The sequence below is a fragment of the Macaca nemestrina genome, chromosome 15 (assembly GCF_043159975.1).
Source record: "Macaca nemestrina isolate mMacNem1 chromosome 15, mMacNem.hap1, whole genome shotgun sequence".
Classification (NCBI taxonomy): Eukaryota; Metazoa; Chordata; class Mammalia; order Primates; family Cercopithecidae; genus Macaca; species Macaca nemestrina.
The window spans coordinates 111,261,412-111,278,494 of record NC_092139.1 but is presented as its reverse complement, the minus strand read 5'-3'; the positions used below and the strand labels follow the sequence as shown (position 1 = coordinate 111,278,494).

Genomic DNA, 17,083 nt, shown 5'->3' with positions numbered 1-17,083 from the left:
CAGCTGCCCAGCCTCTGTAGTTCAAGAAGGCAGGCCACATCCAGAGACACGAGGAGGGGTGGCCTGGCTAGGAGCCGAGAACTCCTCCTATAGCTACGGGGCAGGAGCATAGGTGCAGTCAATTTGATGTAATGTGTGTTTTCTCTATGAAATATGGGGTGAAATTATCAGCTGAGAGTGAGGGGACCATCATGGATATTTAAGAAGAGAAAATGGTGTGGAGGGGTTGCCACAGAGAGCAGCAAGGGACATTTACTGGGGAAGGGTTGTGGGCGTGTCTGGCAGTTACAGCAGGAGCTTCCCCACTAAGCTCAGGGGGAGGCTGGGGAGGGAGGAGTGAGAGTGAGGAAGCAGGTGTGTGGGGTCCAAGCTTTGTTCAGGAGGGAGGTGAGGGCTGGGCAGGATGAAGGATAGGGTAAAACAAAGTGGTGGGTGGACGCAGAGCTGGTCTCAAGGAGGAGGGTGAAGACACGGAGGTGAAGGTTGGAGAGAGAAATGTCTAAACTAGGAGAGGCCAGAAGAGAGGCCTGTGGGCTTGGTGCGGGATGGGGGCTGCCAGAGGGTCTTCTCAGCATTCCTGCACCACCCTCAGCTCACATCGGTGCCTGCCTGGGAGGGGTCCCTTTCCCTGTCTTGCTGCCTTTGCTGGTGCTGGGCTCCTGACGGGGTGGGGGCATCCTGGACCTTGGGTGACGCTTTCTCACTGCTCCAGCCCCTTCCAGCCCGCTCTGCCTCATGTCTCTGGCGGCTATTGGGCTCGTCCCCTCAGACCTCTGCTTTGTAGACCCTGGGCCCAAGGGGTTGCTGCCCATTCTGCAAGGATGTTGATCCTTCCCCTCCCCCAGAGCCTGGGTGGGGTTCCCAGTGGAGGAAGGAGGGGTTCCTACCCCTGTCCTAGAGGCAGAGAGTTGAGTGTGTTTCCGCAGCAGCTTAAGGCTTCGACATCCTATGGGGGGTAGAAGTGGGCCCCCACACACTCTCTCACCTCGGGCTTGCAGGTGGATCCAGAGCACCAGCAGAGGCGTAAGAAGGGGGGGCAGAGGCGTGAGAAGGGGGGACAGAGGCGTGAGAAGGGGGGCAGAGGCGTGAGAAGGGGGGGCAGAGGTGTGAGGGGGGGCAGAGGCGTGAGAAGGGGGGCAGAGGCGTGAGAAGGGGGGGCAGAGGCGTGAGAAGGGGGGCAGAGGTGTGGGGGGGGCAGAGGCGTGAGAAGGGCGGGGGGCAGAGGCGTGAGAAGGGGGGCAGAGGCGTGAGAAGGGGGGCAGAGGCGTGAGAAGGGGGGCAGAGGTGAGAAGGGGGGCAGAGGCGTGAGAAGGGGGGGCAGAGACGTGAGAAGGGGGGTCAGAGGTGTGAGAAGGGGGGCAGAGGCATGAGAAGGGCGGGGGGCAGCTGTGAGTCGCCCTGGTTCTTGGGTCCCCCAGCTGTCCTAGACTGACACGGCAGCCTGCACTGGCCTTCAGAATTTGTTCCAAGATGAACTGACTTCTTCTCCCCTCCTCGGTGACTGCCGCCACTTCCTCCCACACCTTGCCAGGGGTGAGAGCCAGTGGCATGTCTGGCTGTCCTTGGAGACTGGAGCTCTGGATTCCATCCCTCCCTTGGTTCCCTGTGAGCCCGCGCTCATGGGCTTGGGAAGTACTGCAGCTGCAGGTTGCCTGAGTTGCCCTGTGGATGGCAAGTAGCCCTCTCTTGCTGCTTTTCTGCATCATAAGCAGAGTCAGGACCCATGGTGGTGTCTTTCTCAGGGTTCAGCTGGTGGCTTAAGGAGATGGGACAATCAATTGAGCAGGCATAGACCTCACCATGCTAATGAAACTCACTTGCTTTTGACGCTTTCATAGTCCAGCAGTGTCTTGCCCACGTTTCATGTCAAGCTCACTGGCTGGCAGTTTTTCAGAATCCAGTCTCCCTGGTGTCTGTCCGGCCTCATGGTGCCCGTCAGCCCCCATCCTGGCACCGTTAGGCCCACTGGTGTTCTAGGTGCCTCCGTGGAGACTGGAGGCCACGTGCAGGCCAGGGGCTGTTTCCTCCGGTGATGCCTCCTCCACCCTCCCATTCTGAGGCCCTTCAATTAAAATAGGGTGAAAATAGGAAAATAGGATTCCTGTGGTCCCTCATGGCCTCCTCTACACCGCAGAATTTTTTTTTTTTTTTTTTTTTTGAGATGGAGTCTCACTCTGTTGCCCAGGCTGGAGTACAATGGCGTGATCTTGGCTCACTGCAGCCTCCGCCTCCCAGGTTCAAGCGCTTCTCCTGTCTCAGCCTCCTGAGTAGCTGGACTTAAAGGCTCCCACCACCATGCCCAGCTAATTTTTGTATTTTTAGTAGAGATGGGGTTTCACCCTGTTGGCCAGGCTGGTCTCAAATGCCTGACCTCAGGTGATCCTCCTGCCTCGGCCACCCAAAGTGGTGGGATTACAGGCGTGAGCCACCGCACCCAGCCTGCACCACAGAATTTAATTAGGGAGTTGGCCAGCCCCAGCCACCCTGTTAGAAGAGGAGGTCCTTAGGTGGGAGCCCTGGGATTGTCTCCCGCCAAGCTTCGTTTTCACGGCGTTTGTCACACACACACCGACCTCCCTTGGTGTTTATCCTTCACGGCATGATCTTCCGCCTCCTCAGCTCCGAGTCCAGCTCAAACAGGAGGGCGCAAGGCTGCCGGGTCCTCCCCTGCGGGGCTTGTCCTCTTCTGCTCCGAGAGAGGGCCTCAGGACAAGGGGTCAGAACAGGGTGCCGCCCCTTCCATCGCTCTCACCTTGAAGCATCCTTCCCCTGGGTCTCACCAGTCTGACCATGTGAGTCTCTTAGGAACTTCAGCCAGTGAGCAAACATGTATCATGTATTGAGCACCTGCTGTATGCCCCTTTGCCAGATGTTTGACACTTAAAGTTGATTCTCAGAGGACCCTGCAGGGAGCTTCCCGTGAGCACCTGCTGTATGCCCCTTTGCCAGATGTTTGACACTTAAAGTTGATTCTCAGAGGACCCTGCAGGGAGCTTCCCGTGAGCACCTGCTGTATGCCCCTTTGCCAGATGTTTGACACTTAAAGTTGATTCTCAGAGGACCCTGCAGGGAGCTTCCAGGCCGGGAGCGGTAGGGGAGACACTACCTGCAGAGGCGGTTTCGGCACCACGAGGGAAGGTGTCAGGGGGGCTGTCTGCCCAGTGGTTTTGGCCAATGGTCCTGGAGTTCACAGAGGTGGCGGAGCTGATTCCTGTCTGGCGGGTTACCACACTTGGCGCTGGTGAGGTCTGAGATGCCGAAGTCACATCCTCAAGGTCCCCTCACTTCCCCACTGAATGGTTTTTCCTCGTTGGTCAGAATGCAATCAGCATGAATCTACACGTGTAGTAAAATGACGTCAGACTGCCCTTGCACTGCGCCCATGCCCACCTCCTGGTTCTGCTGTTTTCACTTCAGACAGAGCCTTGGGAGCAACTGCAGGAAGGGTGCAGGGACCTCACTGTACTGTCCTTGTCACCTCCTGCAAGTCTCTAGTTATTTCTAAATAAAAAGTAAAAAGATAAATTGAGAACCTTGTCCCAAACTAAACCTTTCTGACTTTGCACCCCTCCAACCCCAACTTCCGTACCCCTCCCTGCTTCTTCTGAGGATTCAAATCAAGCCCAAGACAGTCACTCTAATTTGCTTTGGAAAACCCCAGTGGAGACCCAGAAGCAGCTCTGTTTCTGGCAGAGCCCGGGGTTCCAGGGGAAAGCGCAGGATGGGAAGGAAGGAACCAGGGTTTGAGCCTCCCCTCACCTCTCTGGAGGCTGCCTCTCCATCAGCTGTGCTGGAGGCTGGGGCTCTGTCGGGCTTTCGGGGCTGTACAAAAATCAAGTAGGAAGGAGTTGCCTTTCTATTTTTTTTTTTTTTTTTTTTGGGACGGAGTCTCACGCTGTTGCCCAGGCTGGAGTGCAGTGGCGCGATCTCAGCTCACTGCAAGCTCCGCCTCCCGGGTTCCCGCCATTCTCCTGCCTCAGCCTCCTGAGTAGCTGGGACTACAGGCGCCCGCCACCGCGCCCGGCTAATTTTTTGTATTTTTAGTAGAGACGGGGTTTCACTGTGGTCTCGATCTCCTGACCTTGTGATCCGCCCGCCTCGGCCTCCCAAAGTGCTGGGATTACAGGCTTGAGCCACTTCTTCTTGGCTCCCTGAAAGCCCTCCAGTCACCAAAATGGCCCGTTTAGGATGCATTGAGTCATTTTGTTCTATCTGCATGGTGTGTGGTTTATGATACAGTCTGTGGCATCAGACAGCAAAAATACAAAGCCATAAACCGCTCCCTGGTTTTCCAAATGCCTCCCTTTTCATCTTGTGTGAAGACATTTTTTGCCCTTAGGGTGAAATAAATCGTGGATGCAAATGCAGGGGCTGAGGGCTGCGTCACCTGGTGAGCTGTTTGCAGAAGTCAGGTGTACCTGGAAGGGTGAGAAATGAGTCTGACTGGGCTTCCCTGGGACGAAGGTGGGTGGAGGCTCTGATTTGCATTTTCTCCCAAATGTTCGAATACACTGCAGCTCAGGCACTGTGACTAATCACAAGATTTAATGGCCTTAAAGTGCTCACTGAGGGCCCAATTCAATTAAAAAATGTCCTGCAGAAGCCATGAATAATCCTCTTGTCTTTGCTTTTCCAGAGTCTTCCTGAGGCCTCCGCCAAGCGAAGGCCAAATGGGCGTTTATTTTTTAAATTTTCTTCTTCACCAGTCACGTGAGCGCTCACCTCCTGCGAGGCCGGCCCGTCCCACTTCTCTCTGGCACAGGTGAGACGCTGCCTGTGTTTGCACTGACACCTGAGAAATGACTTCTGCTCCTTCTCCAGTTTGACAGGCTCTGGAACGAGATGCCAGTCAATGCCAAGGGGAGGCTGAAATACCTGGACTTCTTGAGCAGGTTCAGTTCCGAGAGAGCAGCCACACCAACAGCCACTGGTGACTCAGCCGCGGCCCAGAGAGGGAGCAGTGTCCCCGACGTCTCGGAAGGCATCAGATCTGCCCTCTCATTGCCCAATCAGGAGCTGAGACCAGGGTCAAAGTCGCAGAGTCACCCCTGTGTGAGTTCTCCTTCCTGCCCCGTGTCCCAGGCCGCCTCATGCCACGTCCACAAATCCCACTGGGACAGGGACTTCGGGGGCCCTGGTGTGGCCTGGCGTTGAGTGGCGGGTACTTAGCATCCAATCCCTGGGAGGGGGCAGACATGGGGATAGGAACGGTGGAGGAGTGGGATGGAAAGGAGGCAAGAGTGGGTGCAAGGTGGGAAAGGGGGCGAGAAGCAGGGCAGGAGGCACCTGGCGGCAGTGCAGTGGTGCTGCCGGCACCTCTGTGCAGAAGGCAAGGCCCTGTGGTCATCTGCGGGCCGCCGTCCCTTGAGGCAAGTTATACCCATTTTCCAGTTGAACAAAGTGAGGCTCTAAGAGGCATTCTCATGTGATCTTGGTCCCTCGGACGTGGAGCGACCTGATTTTAAGCCCAGGCCTGTCAAATTACACTGCCTGGAGCCCTGGCTGAGCCACCCCAGGCCTGGGATGGAGGAAGGTGCCTAGGCTCGCCAAGGCTCTTTTCTTGTCTGCAGGAAGGGATGGCAACGTCTCAGGACAGGGTGGTTGAGAGAATGCCACACCATGCACATGAAGCCACCATCCTTGTGCGTGTCCTTGACCTTGGCTAGTCCATTCTCATTAACTCCATGCAAGTTTGTTGCACACCTACTGTGTGCTGGGTATTTTCTAAAGCTGAGAATGAACTAAGCTTCCTGCTCTTGTGGAGTTTGTGTTCTTTTAGGGGATAATAGGCAAGAAAAGCAGTATGTATAAGTATTTATTACATTCAAAGGCGGTAGGTAGAGCAGAAGGAAGGGGGTCAGGAGCACCCCAAAGATGCCTGTGTCCTAATCCTTGAAAGTTGTGACTGTTGTCTTACATGGCCAGGGAAGTTAAGGTAGCAAACAGAACTGAAGTTGTTAATCAGCTGGCTTTGGGGAGATTATCCTGGAGTATGCAGGTGGGCTCAGGGTAATTACATGGGTCTTTAACTGGGAATCCAGAGGCAGAAGGCTCAGGGTTAGAGAGATGCAATCTGAGAAAGATTCCACTTAATGCTGCTGGCTTTGGAGAGAGAGGAAGGGGCCACAACCCAAGGAGTGTGGGAAGCCTCTGGACACCTTGATTTTAGTTCAGTGAGACCCAATTCAGACTTCTGACCTCCAGAACTGTAAAGATAATAAGTTGGTGTTGTTTTAAGCCACTAAATTCATGGAAATCTGTTACAGCAACAGTAGGAGGCTGGAGGCCTGGAGGCTATGATGAGGACTTTGGCATTCACTTGAGGGGTATGGAGCCTTTGCTTGTTTTTAAGCAGCAAAGTGACATAATCTAAGGGACTCTTTAAAGAACACCCTGGGGCTGGGCGCAGTGGCTCACATCTGTAATCCCAGCACTTTGGGAAGCCGAGGCGAGTGGATCATGAGGTCAAGAGATCAATACCATCCTGACCAACATGGTGAAACCCCATCTCTACTAAAAATACATAAATTAGTCAGACATGGTGGTGAGTGTCTGTAGTCCCAGCTACTCGGGAGGCTAGGCAGGAGAATGTTGTGAACCCAGGAGGCGGAGGGTGCAGTGAGCCGAGATTGCACCACCGCACTCCAGCCTGGGTGACAGAGCGAGACTCCATCTCAAAAAAAAACAAAAAAAAACACTGTGGATGCTGGGTGTGTGGGTCGGTGAGGAGGTCTAACAGAGGCGATGGTGGCTTGGGATGGGGTGCTGGGGAGACTCTGGATGTATCTTCAAGGTAGAGCCAACAGGATTTCCTGAGGGATCAGATGTGGGATGGAGAGGGTGAGGGAGAGTCAAGCAAGACTTCTAAGGGTTCAGGCTGAGCAACTGGAATAAGGACCTAATTATCAACTGAGATGCAGGAGGCTTGGGGATTTGGGAGAAAAACCAGGAATCCAATTGAATTGCATAAGTTACTAATTTAGATAACCACTTGTCAAGGGGGCCTTCAGGAGAAAAACCTGGGCTAGATTAGATCCACTCCCTTGTTTTTAAACAAAATACAATAAAGCAAAGAACGACCTCATACTCGGTCCACATAATGTCAAAATAACAGATATTCTGTGAATGTTTACAGATTGGATATCTCGTGCCCACAACAAGTAAATCCCTTTCTTGGATAAGACTCTTCCACCAGTGAAAAATATGCCATTGTCACTTCTCACACACACACACACACACACACACACACCAGGAATATGTTTATGTCATATCTGTGTAGATTTGAACCTTAGCTATGTGGTTATTTCCAAAATTATTTTGCTTATTATGGCTTGGCACAAGTACATATAACCCACCAATGGAAATAAAAGCTACGTTGTAAAATCATCATCTATGTTTTATTCTTCATTTTATTTCTGGGCTAATTCTGCCTCTAAAATTGTGAACCTCAAAACTGGAGGTAGTGAGGTATTTTTGATGACTTCCGTTTTAAATCTTAAGTGAAAAGAGCCTTTTCTTTTCTTCCCTGCTAGACTGCAGCGAGCACCACTGCGATCCCGGGCACTCCGCCCTTGCAGAACTGTGATCCCATAGAGAGCAGGCTCCGGAAGAGAATCCAGGGCTGCTGGCGCCAGCTCCTGAAAGAATGCAAGGAGAAGGACGTGGCCAGACAGGGGGACATCAGCGCCTCCGAGTTCCTGGGTTCGTTTTGATTCTATCCCCTTGGTGATATGTCGTCAGCCCCTGTGGCAAGAGGCTGTTCCCACTGGGCACAAAGCCACACCCGGGTGGAGGCCAGGGAGCAGCAGAACAGGAAACCGGTGGGAACTTCTGGGTGGGCTGCGCAGTTGACTAAACAAAGGTGCCCAGGGAGGAGGATTCCGACCACCCGGCCCTCCCAGCAGGGGGCCCATCTGCATGGTAAAGTCAGCGCTGCACAAACTCTGAGCTTTGGAAATCACAGTGGTTGCCACCCTGGGCAGAGTGTGAATGTTCACAGACTCTGAATGCAGAAGGAAATGGAAAAGGTGGAGGAGGGCGAGATGAAGGGGACACTCCTGGGGCTCCATTCCCATCAACATCCACTCTTTGATGTTGTTTTGTTTTTCAGCATGTATCCTTTCATAAACTTTGAAAATTAAACCAGTGGGATTTATACTTCCAGTAAATGTTGCGTCTTGGTTTTTTTGTTTTTTGTTGTTTTGGGGTTTTTTTCTGTTTATTTGTTTGTTTTAGAAACAGGGTCTCACTGTCACACAGGCTGGAGTACAGTGGTATGATCTCAGCTCACTGCAACCTCTGTCTTCTGGGTTCAAGTGATTCTCCCACTTCAGCCTCCCAAGTAGCTGGGATTACAGGCATGCATCACCATGCCTGACTGTCTTTGTATTTTTCGGTAGAGACAGGTTTCACCATGTTGGCCAGGCTGGTCTCAAACTCCTGACCTCAAGTGATCTGCCCACTTCAGCCTCCCAAAGTGCTAGGATCAGGTGTGACCCAACGCACCTGGCCCAGTTACATCTTGTTGATGCAACATTTACATTATGGGAAAATACATCTGACCATGTCACTCCTTGGCTTTTTAGCTCCCCTCATACATGACTAATATACAGACTCCTTTTAAAGGAAAATGTTTTCTTTGAGAGCTTCCAATATTAATATAAATTACATTTATCATAATCATGGCTTTAAAATGCACAAATGAAACCAAGTGTAAACTCTTTCAGTTAGAACCTATTAAAAAAAACACTTGGAAATTAAGTATAAAAAAATCTGAAATCAGTAATATTCAAATGTTGTTCCACTGATTTAATGTAACATGTTTTGCTGAAGCCAAAACACGCATGTTGGTTGTTGTATGCATTGGAGTTCCCCCCTTTTTTTTAGTTAATTCTTTGATTTTGAGAGTGATAAGTCTTCACTGTGTCACTGTCCTTATTGCTATTGCTGGTTTTTTCTTTTTAACCATGAACTCATTTCAGCCCCTGCTCGGTTATTGTGATAGGCTTGTCAGACGTTAGTCACACATCCAAACTTCAATACCGTCAAAAAAAGCCAACTGCTTTCCAAAGGTCATTCTGTATGTTCTCCTCACTGCTGATGGCCTTCTGTGAGTCGGAGCATCAGAGGCATGTATGGGCCAGTTCCTTGGGGTTCCGTGGGCCCCCGCTGTGTCCCGGAGGGCACCATGACCTGCTGCCACTTCCCTCTGTGCAAGGGCAAAGAAACCTCTGCTTCTAGAATGTGCAGCAGCCTCTCTTGGCCTGGCTTGGCATGCAGGTGTCGTTTGCCTGGGGTTGGCTTCCGCGGGCCTTCCTCATTTGCCTCAACAACTCACACGGCATTCCATTCCCTGACACTCTGTTCTCTCAGGATGTCAAAGCAAAGTCTAGTCTATGAAACTTAGACTCAAATCTTATCTTACATAAGCCTCCTTCCATTATGAGTTGTCACTCCCAGAGAAGTGTTGTCTTTACAACTGGCAGGAGAATGCGGCACAAGGATGAGTGCCAAGCATGGGGTGTGAGCCTTGCTGTTCAGAGGTTCCGGTGGGCCAGCCTCCCGGCAACCCTCAGCACTCCCCGTGGAGCATCCACATGCACCTGGTCAGAAAGCCAGACTCAACCCCTGAGGCTGCACAGCTGTTATCTCCTAAAGGTGGTCCCTGTATCCAGAATAAGTTTTATGTATTTTTAGATCATCATTGGAATGGAAACTTAAAGTGGGAATTTGCCTGGCATAACAGACACTAGAGAGCTTGTCTCCGGTGCTGTTAGGAAATGCTTGGTCATAGGGCCGAGTCGGAATTCCCTCCCCACAGTCCAGCCCTGGCCATGCTCACTAAGACCTCAGGGAACCTTCCCCTGCTCCTCGCACACCTGGCTCTGCCCTGAGTCGGCGGAGAACGGCCCCTCACCTACCTCTCTGCGCTTTGGTCGTAGCTCCCGTAGTCTCTGTCCATAAGCTGTGACCATGCAAACACAGGACAGTGTGGGCCAGTGGGACTCAGGGCCCCCTCCCTGCAGCACTTAGTTTGTCGCATGTCTGTCTCCACATATGTCCAGCCACCAACCGGGAGTTCTTTGATGTGAGGACCAAGCCAGGACCTGAAGCAGAGAAGGTGCCTCAGCAAGTGTTGAATGAATGAGTGAAGAATGAATGAATGAATGAATGAATGAATGAATGAATGAATCGCCACCAGTTAAACTGCCATTTTTGTCTGTAGCTCTTGTGGAGAAATTCAACCTGGACATAAGCAAAGAGGAGTGTCAGCAGCTCATTATAAAATACGACTTAAAGAACAACGGGAAATTTGCATACTGCGACTTCATTCAGAGCTGTGTCCTCCTGCTGAAAGCAAAGGAAAGCTCGCTGATGCAGAGGATGAAGATCCAGAACGCACACAAAATGGTATGTTGTCCATCCGCGGGAAATGTGGGGCCAAGAGGAAAGGGGCGCTTTCATTTTTATTTTTTTATTTTTATTTTTTTCAAGATAGGGTCTTACTCTATTGCCCAGGCTGGAGAACAGTGGTTCACGGTTCACTGCAGCCTCGAACTCCCAGCTTAGGTGGTCCTCCTGCTTCAGCATCCCAACTAACTAGGACCATAGGCACGAGCCACCACAATCAGCTAATTTTTGTATTTTTGTGGAGATGGGATGTGTTCGTCCATTTTCACGCTGCTGTAAAGATACTACCTGAGACTGGGTAATTGATAAAAGAAAGAAGTTTAATTGACTCACAGGTCCACATGGCTGGGGAGGCCTCAGGAAACTTACAACCATGGCAGAATGTGAAGGGGAGGGAAGCATGTCCTACATGGTGTCAAGTAAGAGAGAGAGTGAAGTGGGAACTGCCAGATACTTTTAAAACCATCAGCTCTCATGAGAACTCCCTCACTCTCACAAGCACAGCAAGGGGGAACCTCCCCCGTGATCCAATCCCACCAGGTCCCTCCCTTGACAACTGGTGATTGCAATTTGAGATGAGATTTGGGTGGGGACGCAAAGTCAAGCCATATCACAGACTTGTGCCATGTTGCCCAGGCTGGTCTCAAACTCCTGGGCTCAAGCAGTCTACCCACCTCAGCTTCCCAAAGTGCTGAGATGACAGGCGTGAGCCACCACACCCAGCCCCGTTCTTGGTAATTCATTGCACTTGCAGATCACCTAGCTTCACAGAAAAGGTGGACTCAAGAGACTCTAGGAGGCTAGAGCCCAGCCCAGCCCAGCCCAGCCCTGCTTCCAGCCAGGACTCATCTGTGAAATGTCCCCGGCCCTGCTGCCACCTGCCCATAGACCCTACTCAGATGATCTCTATTCGCATGTGATACATGAGCAATACTTAGTCACCCCATTTCCTCCGTCACTTAAAGAGGGCCAGGCAGTTGTCAGGTCAGCATGGGACAGCCAGGGTCTGTTGAAGGGGGCCCGAGGCCCGAAGCCTGTGTGCTGGGGGCTCGCACCTGGGAGGCAAGGGCTGCGGTAAAGACAAGGCCTCTACCAGGCTTTGGGGATACTGAAAACAGCTCAGAAATGTACCTTCTTGGAAGTAGTTTAAGATTTTCTTCCTCTCCTTTTAGAACCCTATAAGGGTCTGGAGGGCCCAGAATGGGAAGCAGCAGCCTAGATCCCAGGATTTCCAGCTGTCCAGGTGGCAGACACCTGGTTATGGGGCTCTTCCCAGAGGCATCTGTGTGACCAAGGTCTCATACAGCGCCCTGGAGGCAGTGCCTGGTCAGTTAACCCAAAAGACAAAGTGAGGGGTGGGGTGGGTCACAGCACTGGTCAACATTGGAACTAAAAGGGTCTTCATCCACCAGCCATTTGAGATGGGGCCAGACCCTTTCCTCTGAGTGTGTGTGGTGGATGGCGTCTCTCGTCATCATTTTCGGTGGAAACTACACCCACCATGCATCCTCTACAGTTTTTCTGTTTCTTTGAAGAGGAATGAAAACCTAAAGCCACTTAAAGGGCAGCTGTTGGCCGGGCGCGGTGGCTCAAGCCTGTAATCCCAGCACTTTGGGAGGCCGAGACGGGTGGATCACGACGTCAGGAGATCGAGACCATCCTGGCTAACACAGTGAAACCCCGTCTCTACTAAAAAATACAAAAAACTAGCCGGGCGAGGTGGCGGGCGCCTGTAGTCCCAGCTACTCGGGAGGCTGAGGCAGGAGAATGGCGTGAACCCGGGAGGCAGAGCTTGCAGTGAGCTGAGATCCGGCCACTGCACTGCAGCCTGGGTGACAGAGCGAGACTCCGTCTCAAAAAAAAAAAAAAAAAAAAAAAAAAGGGCAGCTGTAGGGTTCACAGTTCTTCTAGATTTTTACCTTTGATTCTCAGCCACTTACAATTTCACAATTGAAACCCACACCCAGTGCCATCACGGCATCAGCTCCAGCCCTTCCAAAACACGAAGCCAAAACGTGTTTTTAGTACTGAATTAACACTGAATTGGGTTACGTTGAATTAAATAACAAGTACAAGTACATCTGGTGCTGTTGATTTGAGGAACAAACACAGCTGATTCCGACCACCTTATGACCCAGCTGGAGGGACCAGAAGTGTGGGGTTGACAGCCCTGGTCCTACCCCCACCTGGCCCCGCTCCCCACCTGCCCCGCTCCCACTCACCCCACCCAAGGGCCACGCCTGCCTGGGCCACCGTGGTGGGACTCTAGGGAATGGAGAGTGGGTTAATCCAGCCAGAGTTAGGTAGAGGCCATGCAGAAAGTTTCTTCACAGCTAGACTTGCAATTTTGTGCAAAATCAGGTTCTGTCTTAGCCTAGCTTCTAGTTTAGACAAACAGGAGCTAGTATCAAAAGGTAAGACCAAGTTTACAAAAAAAAAAAGAAGATGACTTAGGACAGTTCTGCCAGCTCAATTCTTCTGTGCACAGAGAAAAGACTATCCCCATTCCATCCTCACGGGAGTCAAGAATGTGGAGAATATGGAGACGCATGGCCTGCAAGGCCTCCATCAATTCCAGCCTTCCTCCACCTCTCTGGGCCTCAGTTTCTCCTTCTGGAGATGTGTGGGGCTCTAAGGGCTCGCTAGGAGGCGCGTGGGCTTCTGCGGAAGAGCACACCAGCGCCCCCTTCTGAGCCCTCCCCAGTGAAAGGGGCCACCCAGCCCCCGGCTTTCAGCCGCACTGTCCGTCCTCAGCAACCCTGCAAGGCTGGGGTCCGAGTGGGGTCGTTTTAGGTGCTGCGGGTCAGCCCACAGAGACTGCAGCCCTCTCCCCGCACCCCTCCCAAGACACCACTCTGTGGTTCAGAAGAGTCCTCCCACCCCGCCCCCTCCTCAAATCCCTGCACCAGGCTGGCGTGGATTGAGAACTGTGGATTGAGATTGAACGCTTTCCAGGAGAGAGTAGGCCCCAACATGGTCCTGGTCACAGCCCTCGTCCCCTCTGGCAGCTGCCAAGGCCGCCACCATGTAAGTGTGGAGGTCAGGTCAAATGTCTCCCTGCAGAGAAGTTAAAAAGCTGACTTCATTTTCTGGTAATTTGGGAGCTTTCTGCACCCCATTAGGCAGCCGAAAGATGTCCTCGGGGGAAGGCAGCTTGAGCGCTGCCCCTCCCTACAAGGTGGGTCAAAGGTGGGGGTTCTGGCCAGGCTGGTGGTCCTGCTCTGTGATCACTGTGATGAAAACTAGGTGTAGGAGCCCCACACCCTCTCTTCCCCACCTGTGGATCAGGGCACATTGGCAGCTCATGAAACTGTGGGTACCTGGGGAGCTCACATCATAGGTGCCAAATGATGTAGAAAAATGAAAGCAGCTTAACCCTGTCTTACATAGTGTTGTGTTAAAATTCAACTTTCCCAAGATGTGTTACGCATTGTTGCCTACCGTTCACCTCTGTGATATTCAAACACATTGGGGCTAAATCATGTTCAAATATCTTGTTTTCAATCTAATAGCACCTAAATGAAGTAATCACAGTGTAGTGTTCTAATTACTAGATATAATTACAACCTTGTGATTTTTTTTTTAACACTGTTCATTATAATAACCTACTAGAAAACCCAGACTGAAATCTCTTTTTTTCCTCAAACTATTTTCTTTTTTTTTTTTTTGAGATGGAGTCTCGCTCTGTCGCCCAGGCTGGAGTGCAGTGGCCGGATCTCAGCTCACTGCAAGCTCTGCCTCCCGGGTTTACGCCATTCTCCTGCCTCAGCCTCCCGAGTAGCTGGGACTACAGGCGCCCGCCACCTCGCCCGGCTAGTTTTTTGTATTTTTTAGTAGAGACGGGGTTTCACCGGGTTAGCCAGGATGGTCTCAATCTCCTGACCTCGTGATCCACCCGACTCGGCCTCCCAAAGTGCTGGGATTACAGGCTTGAGCCACCGCGCCTGGCCCAAACTATTTTCAAATTGGCCCGTATCTGCCCGGCCATCTCCTTGCTTTCTCAGAGGTGGTGTGGCCTGAAGTGTGTTGGGGTCAAAGCCCAAGTCACTTTACCTCCCGAGTCTCCATTTCTCAGTCTGTAAAGTGGGGATAGAGACCTGCCTTCTTTCCGGGTTGCCGGTGGGGAGGTGTAAATGAGATGGCTGATTTAATACATGTTTTTAAACAGCCCACACATCGACGCGTAATGGTCAGGGGGCTGGTGCACATCTGTTACGAGTTCTGCTGGCAGGCTCCCTCCCAGATTGAGAGCCAGTGGAGCAGGTGGGGAGGTGAAGACAGAGCAGGGCTGGGTGAGGCAGAGACGAGGAGGAGCCCACCCCGATCCTCCCATTCGAAAGCTCCCTCCTCACCCTTCTTGTCTTGTGTTTAGAAAGACTCCGGCGCTGAGACGTCATCTTTTTACTCTGCTCTGCTGCGTATTCAGCCCAAAATTGTGCACTGCTGGAGGCCGATGCGTCGCACATTCAAAAGCTATGATGAGGCTGGAACGGGGCTGCTAAGCGTGGCAGACTTCAGGACGGTGAGCACAGCTCTATGCTCAGTGCCTCTGCAGGGAGCAGCTGCCAAATGCCAGTGGCCAGAAACTTCTAATGGGGAACCCTCCAACCCCTATCGAAGGCCCGGTGTGACCTGGCTGTTTCAGACCTCACTTCCCTGGGACCCCCAAGTTATCCAGGCCTGAGTCCACTTGCCTCTCACCTTCAGACCTCAGGTTCTGCTTCCCAAAGGTTTCTGGAGCCCTGCATGGATGCCCCATACCTCCACGGCCAGCTCCTCAGGGTCAGTGCCTGAGCCCAGGTTCCTTAAGGAACCATCACTGCTGCTGCTGCTGCTCCGAGCCCTCACCCCACATCTGGGCTCTCCTGCAGGCTCTGAAGAGCATCTCTGACCTATGTTGGACCTCCCAAGGGGCCTGCAAAGTGAGCCCCACCCCTGCAGTGCACAGTGGGGCTCCACGATTGGGCATCTGTCTCGATGTCCCTGGGTGCCCTCCATGTCCCACCCCCCTAGCCTAACAAACGCCCTGCAGTGGTTTTCCAATCCACATTCATGTTGCTCTTTCCTTCGGGGTTAAGTATAAATGTCAGTCAGGGATCCTCCCTATGCCCCATGCAATGAAAGGAAGGAAGGAGGGCAGGTTCTGTTATTCCCTTCTGGCAACTTCCCAGGAATTCGGGTGTGGTGCTGGGAAGGGGGCAAAAGAAACCTTGCCCTCCACAGAGTCGCAGATCAGATGGTGTAATTGAGGGGCTGTCTCAGACACCAGGCTCAGCTTCCTTTTCTGCCTTCATCCCATGGGGCCCAACAGCCAGGCCCACTGACCTCAGCCCCATGGGACCTCTGGGCCATTTAGCCCATTTTCCAGTCTCCTCCTGGAAACAAGTTATAACGCAAATATGGATAGGAAATGTATGACCTCATCTTTATATATTATGAGGGTCTGTCAGGATTTGTTTCAGCTTCACATAATGGGGCAAAAGATAGCAGCTTAAGGTGAAAGTCTGTTTCACTCCCACATAAAAGAAGTCCAGAGGTAGGAAAGTCAGAACTGGTGTGGTGGCTGGACAATCATCAGGGACCACATTTTTGCTCTGCTGTTCTCAACTCCTGGCTTCCTTCCTGTAGGCCACCTCATGGTCCAAGGTGGCTGCAGGAGCCCCGGCATCACAGCCATATTCCAGGCAGTCTGCAGAAAAGCAGGAGAGAAAAAGGGCATGCCCCTCTCCTTTAAAGGAGGCTTCATGGGTGTTCTACATAACATTCTTACTTGGCTTCTCAGGCCAGAACATACCTAGATGCAAGAGAGGCTGAGACATGTTCCTGGTTAGCTGGACACACAGGAGCCTGGGAGAAAGTCAGGCTCTGTAACTGAAGAGGAAGAAGCAGTCAGTATTGGGTTTACCACCAGCAGGCTCTGCTCCAGGCTGTGTTACGGTCTCATCACAGCAACTCTCTGCACTCAGCACCCACTGACCCTGCCCTTCGCTGCCTGGGCGCACCCTGAGGCCCCGCCCCAAGTTAGAGCTGCATGGCCTGGTCTCCCCTTGAGCCCCCACCTCTCTGACCATCAACCTTGTCTGAACATGTTGAACAGCCTTCAGCCCCTCAGGGAGGCAAAGGTTTAATAACCTCCCATCTCCTCCCGTTTCACTCCCAGATGCACACGGGGCTGCCCTCGGGGGCTGCTTCCTGTTTGGGCAGAGGTTGAGAGGGCATAGAGAGAGTGCACAGATGGGAGGGTGACATCGGAAGTGGGGTTGGTGACCAGGTGGACGTGTCCCCCAGCCCCTTCCTGGCAACCTGCCTCCTTAACCTAGGGCCCCAAACAAGCCTCAGAGGCCCCTTTTCTGTGTCTTCCAGGTCCTGAGACAGTACAGCATCAACCTCTCTGAGGAAGAGTTCTTCCATATTCTGGAGTATTACGATAAGACGCTGTCTTCAAACATTTCCTACAATGACTTCCTCCGGGCGTTCCTCCAGTAGACACCCCTGCCATGCACGCAGCGGGACGACAGCCACAGGGCCTGTGTCAAGACTAATAAAATCCTATAATTTGGGGATTTCATGAATTTTCAAAAAAGCAAAGCCCAAGCCCAGCCCGCCTCTCTCTGGGTCGGGGGTAGGCACAGCTGCCCTGGGTTCTGACATAGGATACTTGCTCTCCAGGCAC

At 52.3% G+C, this 17,083-nt stretch overlaps 1 protein-coding gene across 11 annotated transcripts in view; it reads left to right on the top strand.

The window, feature by feature from the left end:
* Window positions 1-16,973, top strand: part of LOC105464318 (EF-hand calcium binding domain 6) — a 308,413-nt gene extending 291,440 nt beyond the window's left edge. For all 11 annotated transcript variants that reach the window (XM_011712104.2, XM_011712099.2, XM_011712096.2 and 8 more), the window contains 5 exons: window positions 4,822-5,052; window positions 7,533-7,701; window positions 10,226-10,410; window positions 14,783-14,932; window positions 16,774-16,973. In XM_011712104.2, coding sequence (XP_011710406.2) covers window positions 4,822-5,052; window positions 7,533-7,701; window positions 10,226-10,410; window positions 14,783-14,932; window positions 16,774-16,896 — 858 coding nt within the window. In that variant the 3' untranslated portion in view covers window positions 16,897-16,973. The remainder of the gene's footprint in view (window positions 1-4,821; window positions 5,053-7,532; window positions 7,702-10,225; window positions 10,411-14,782; window positions 14,933-16,773) is intronic.
* The last annotated feature ends 110 nt before the right edge of the window (window positions 16,974-17,083 follow it).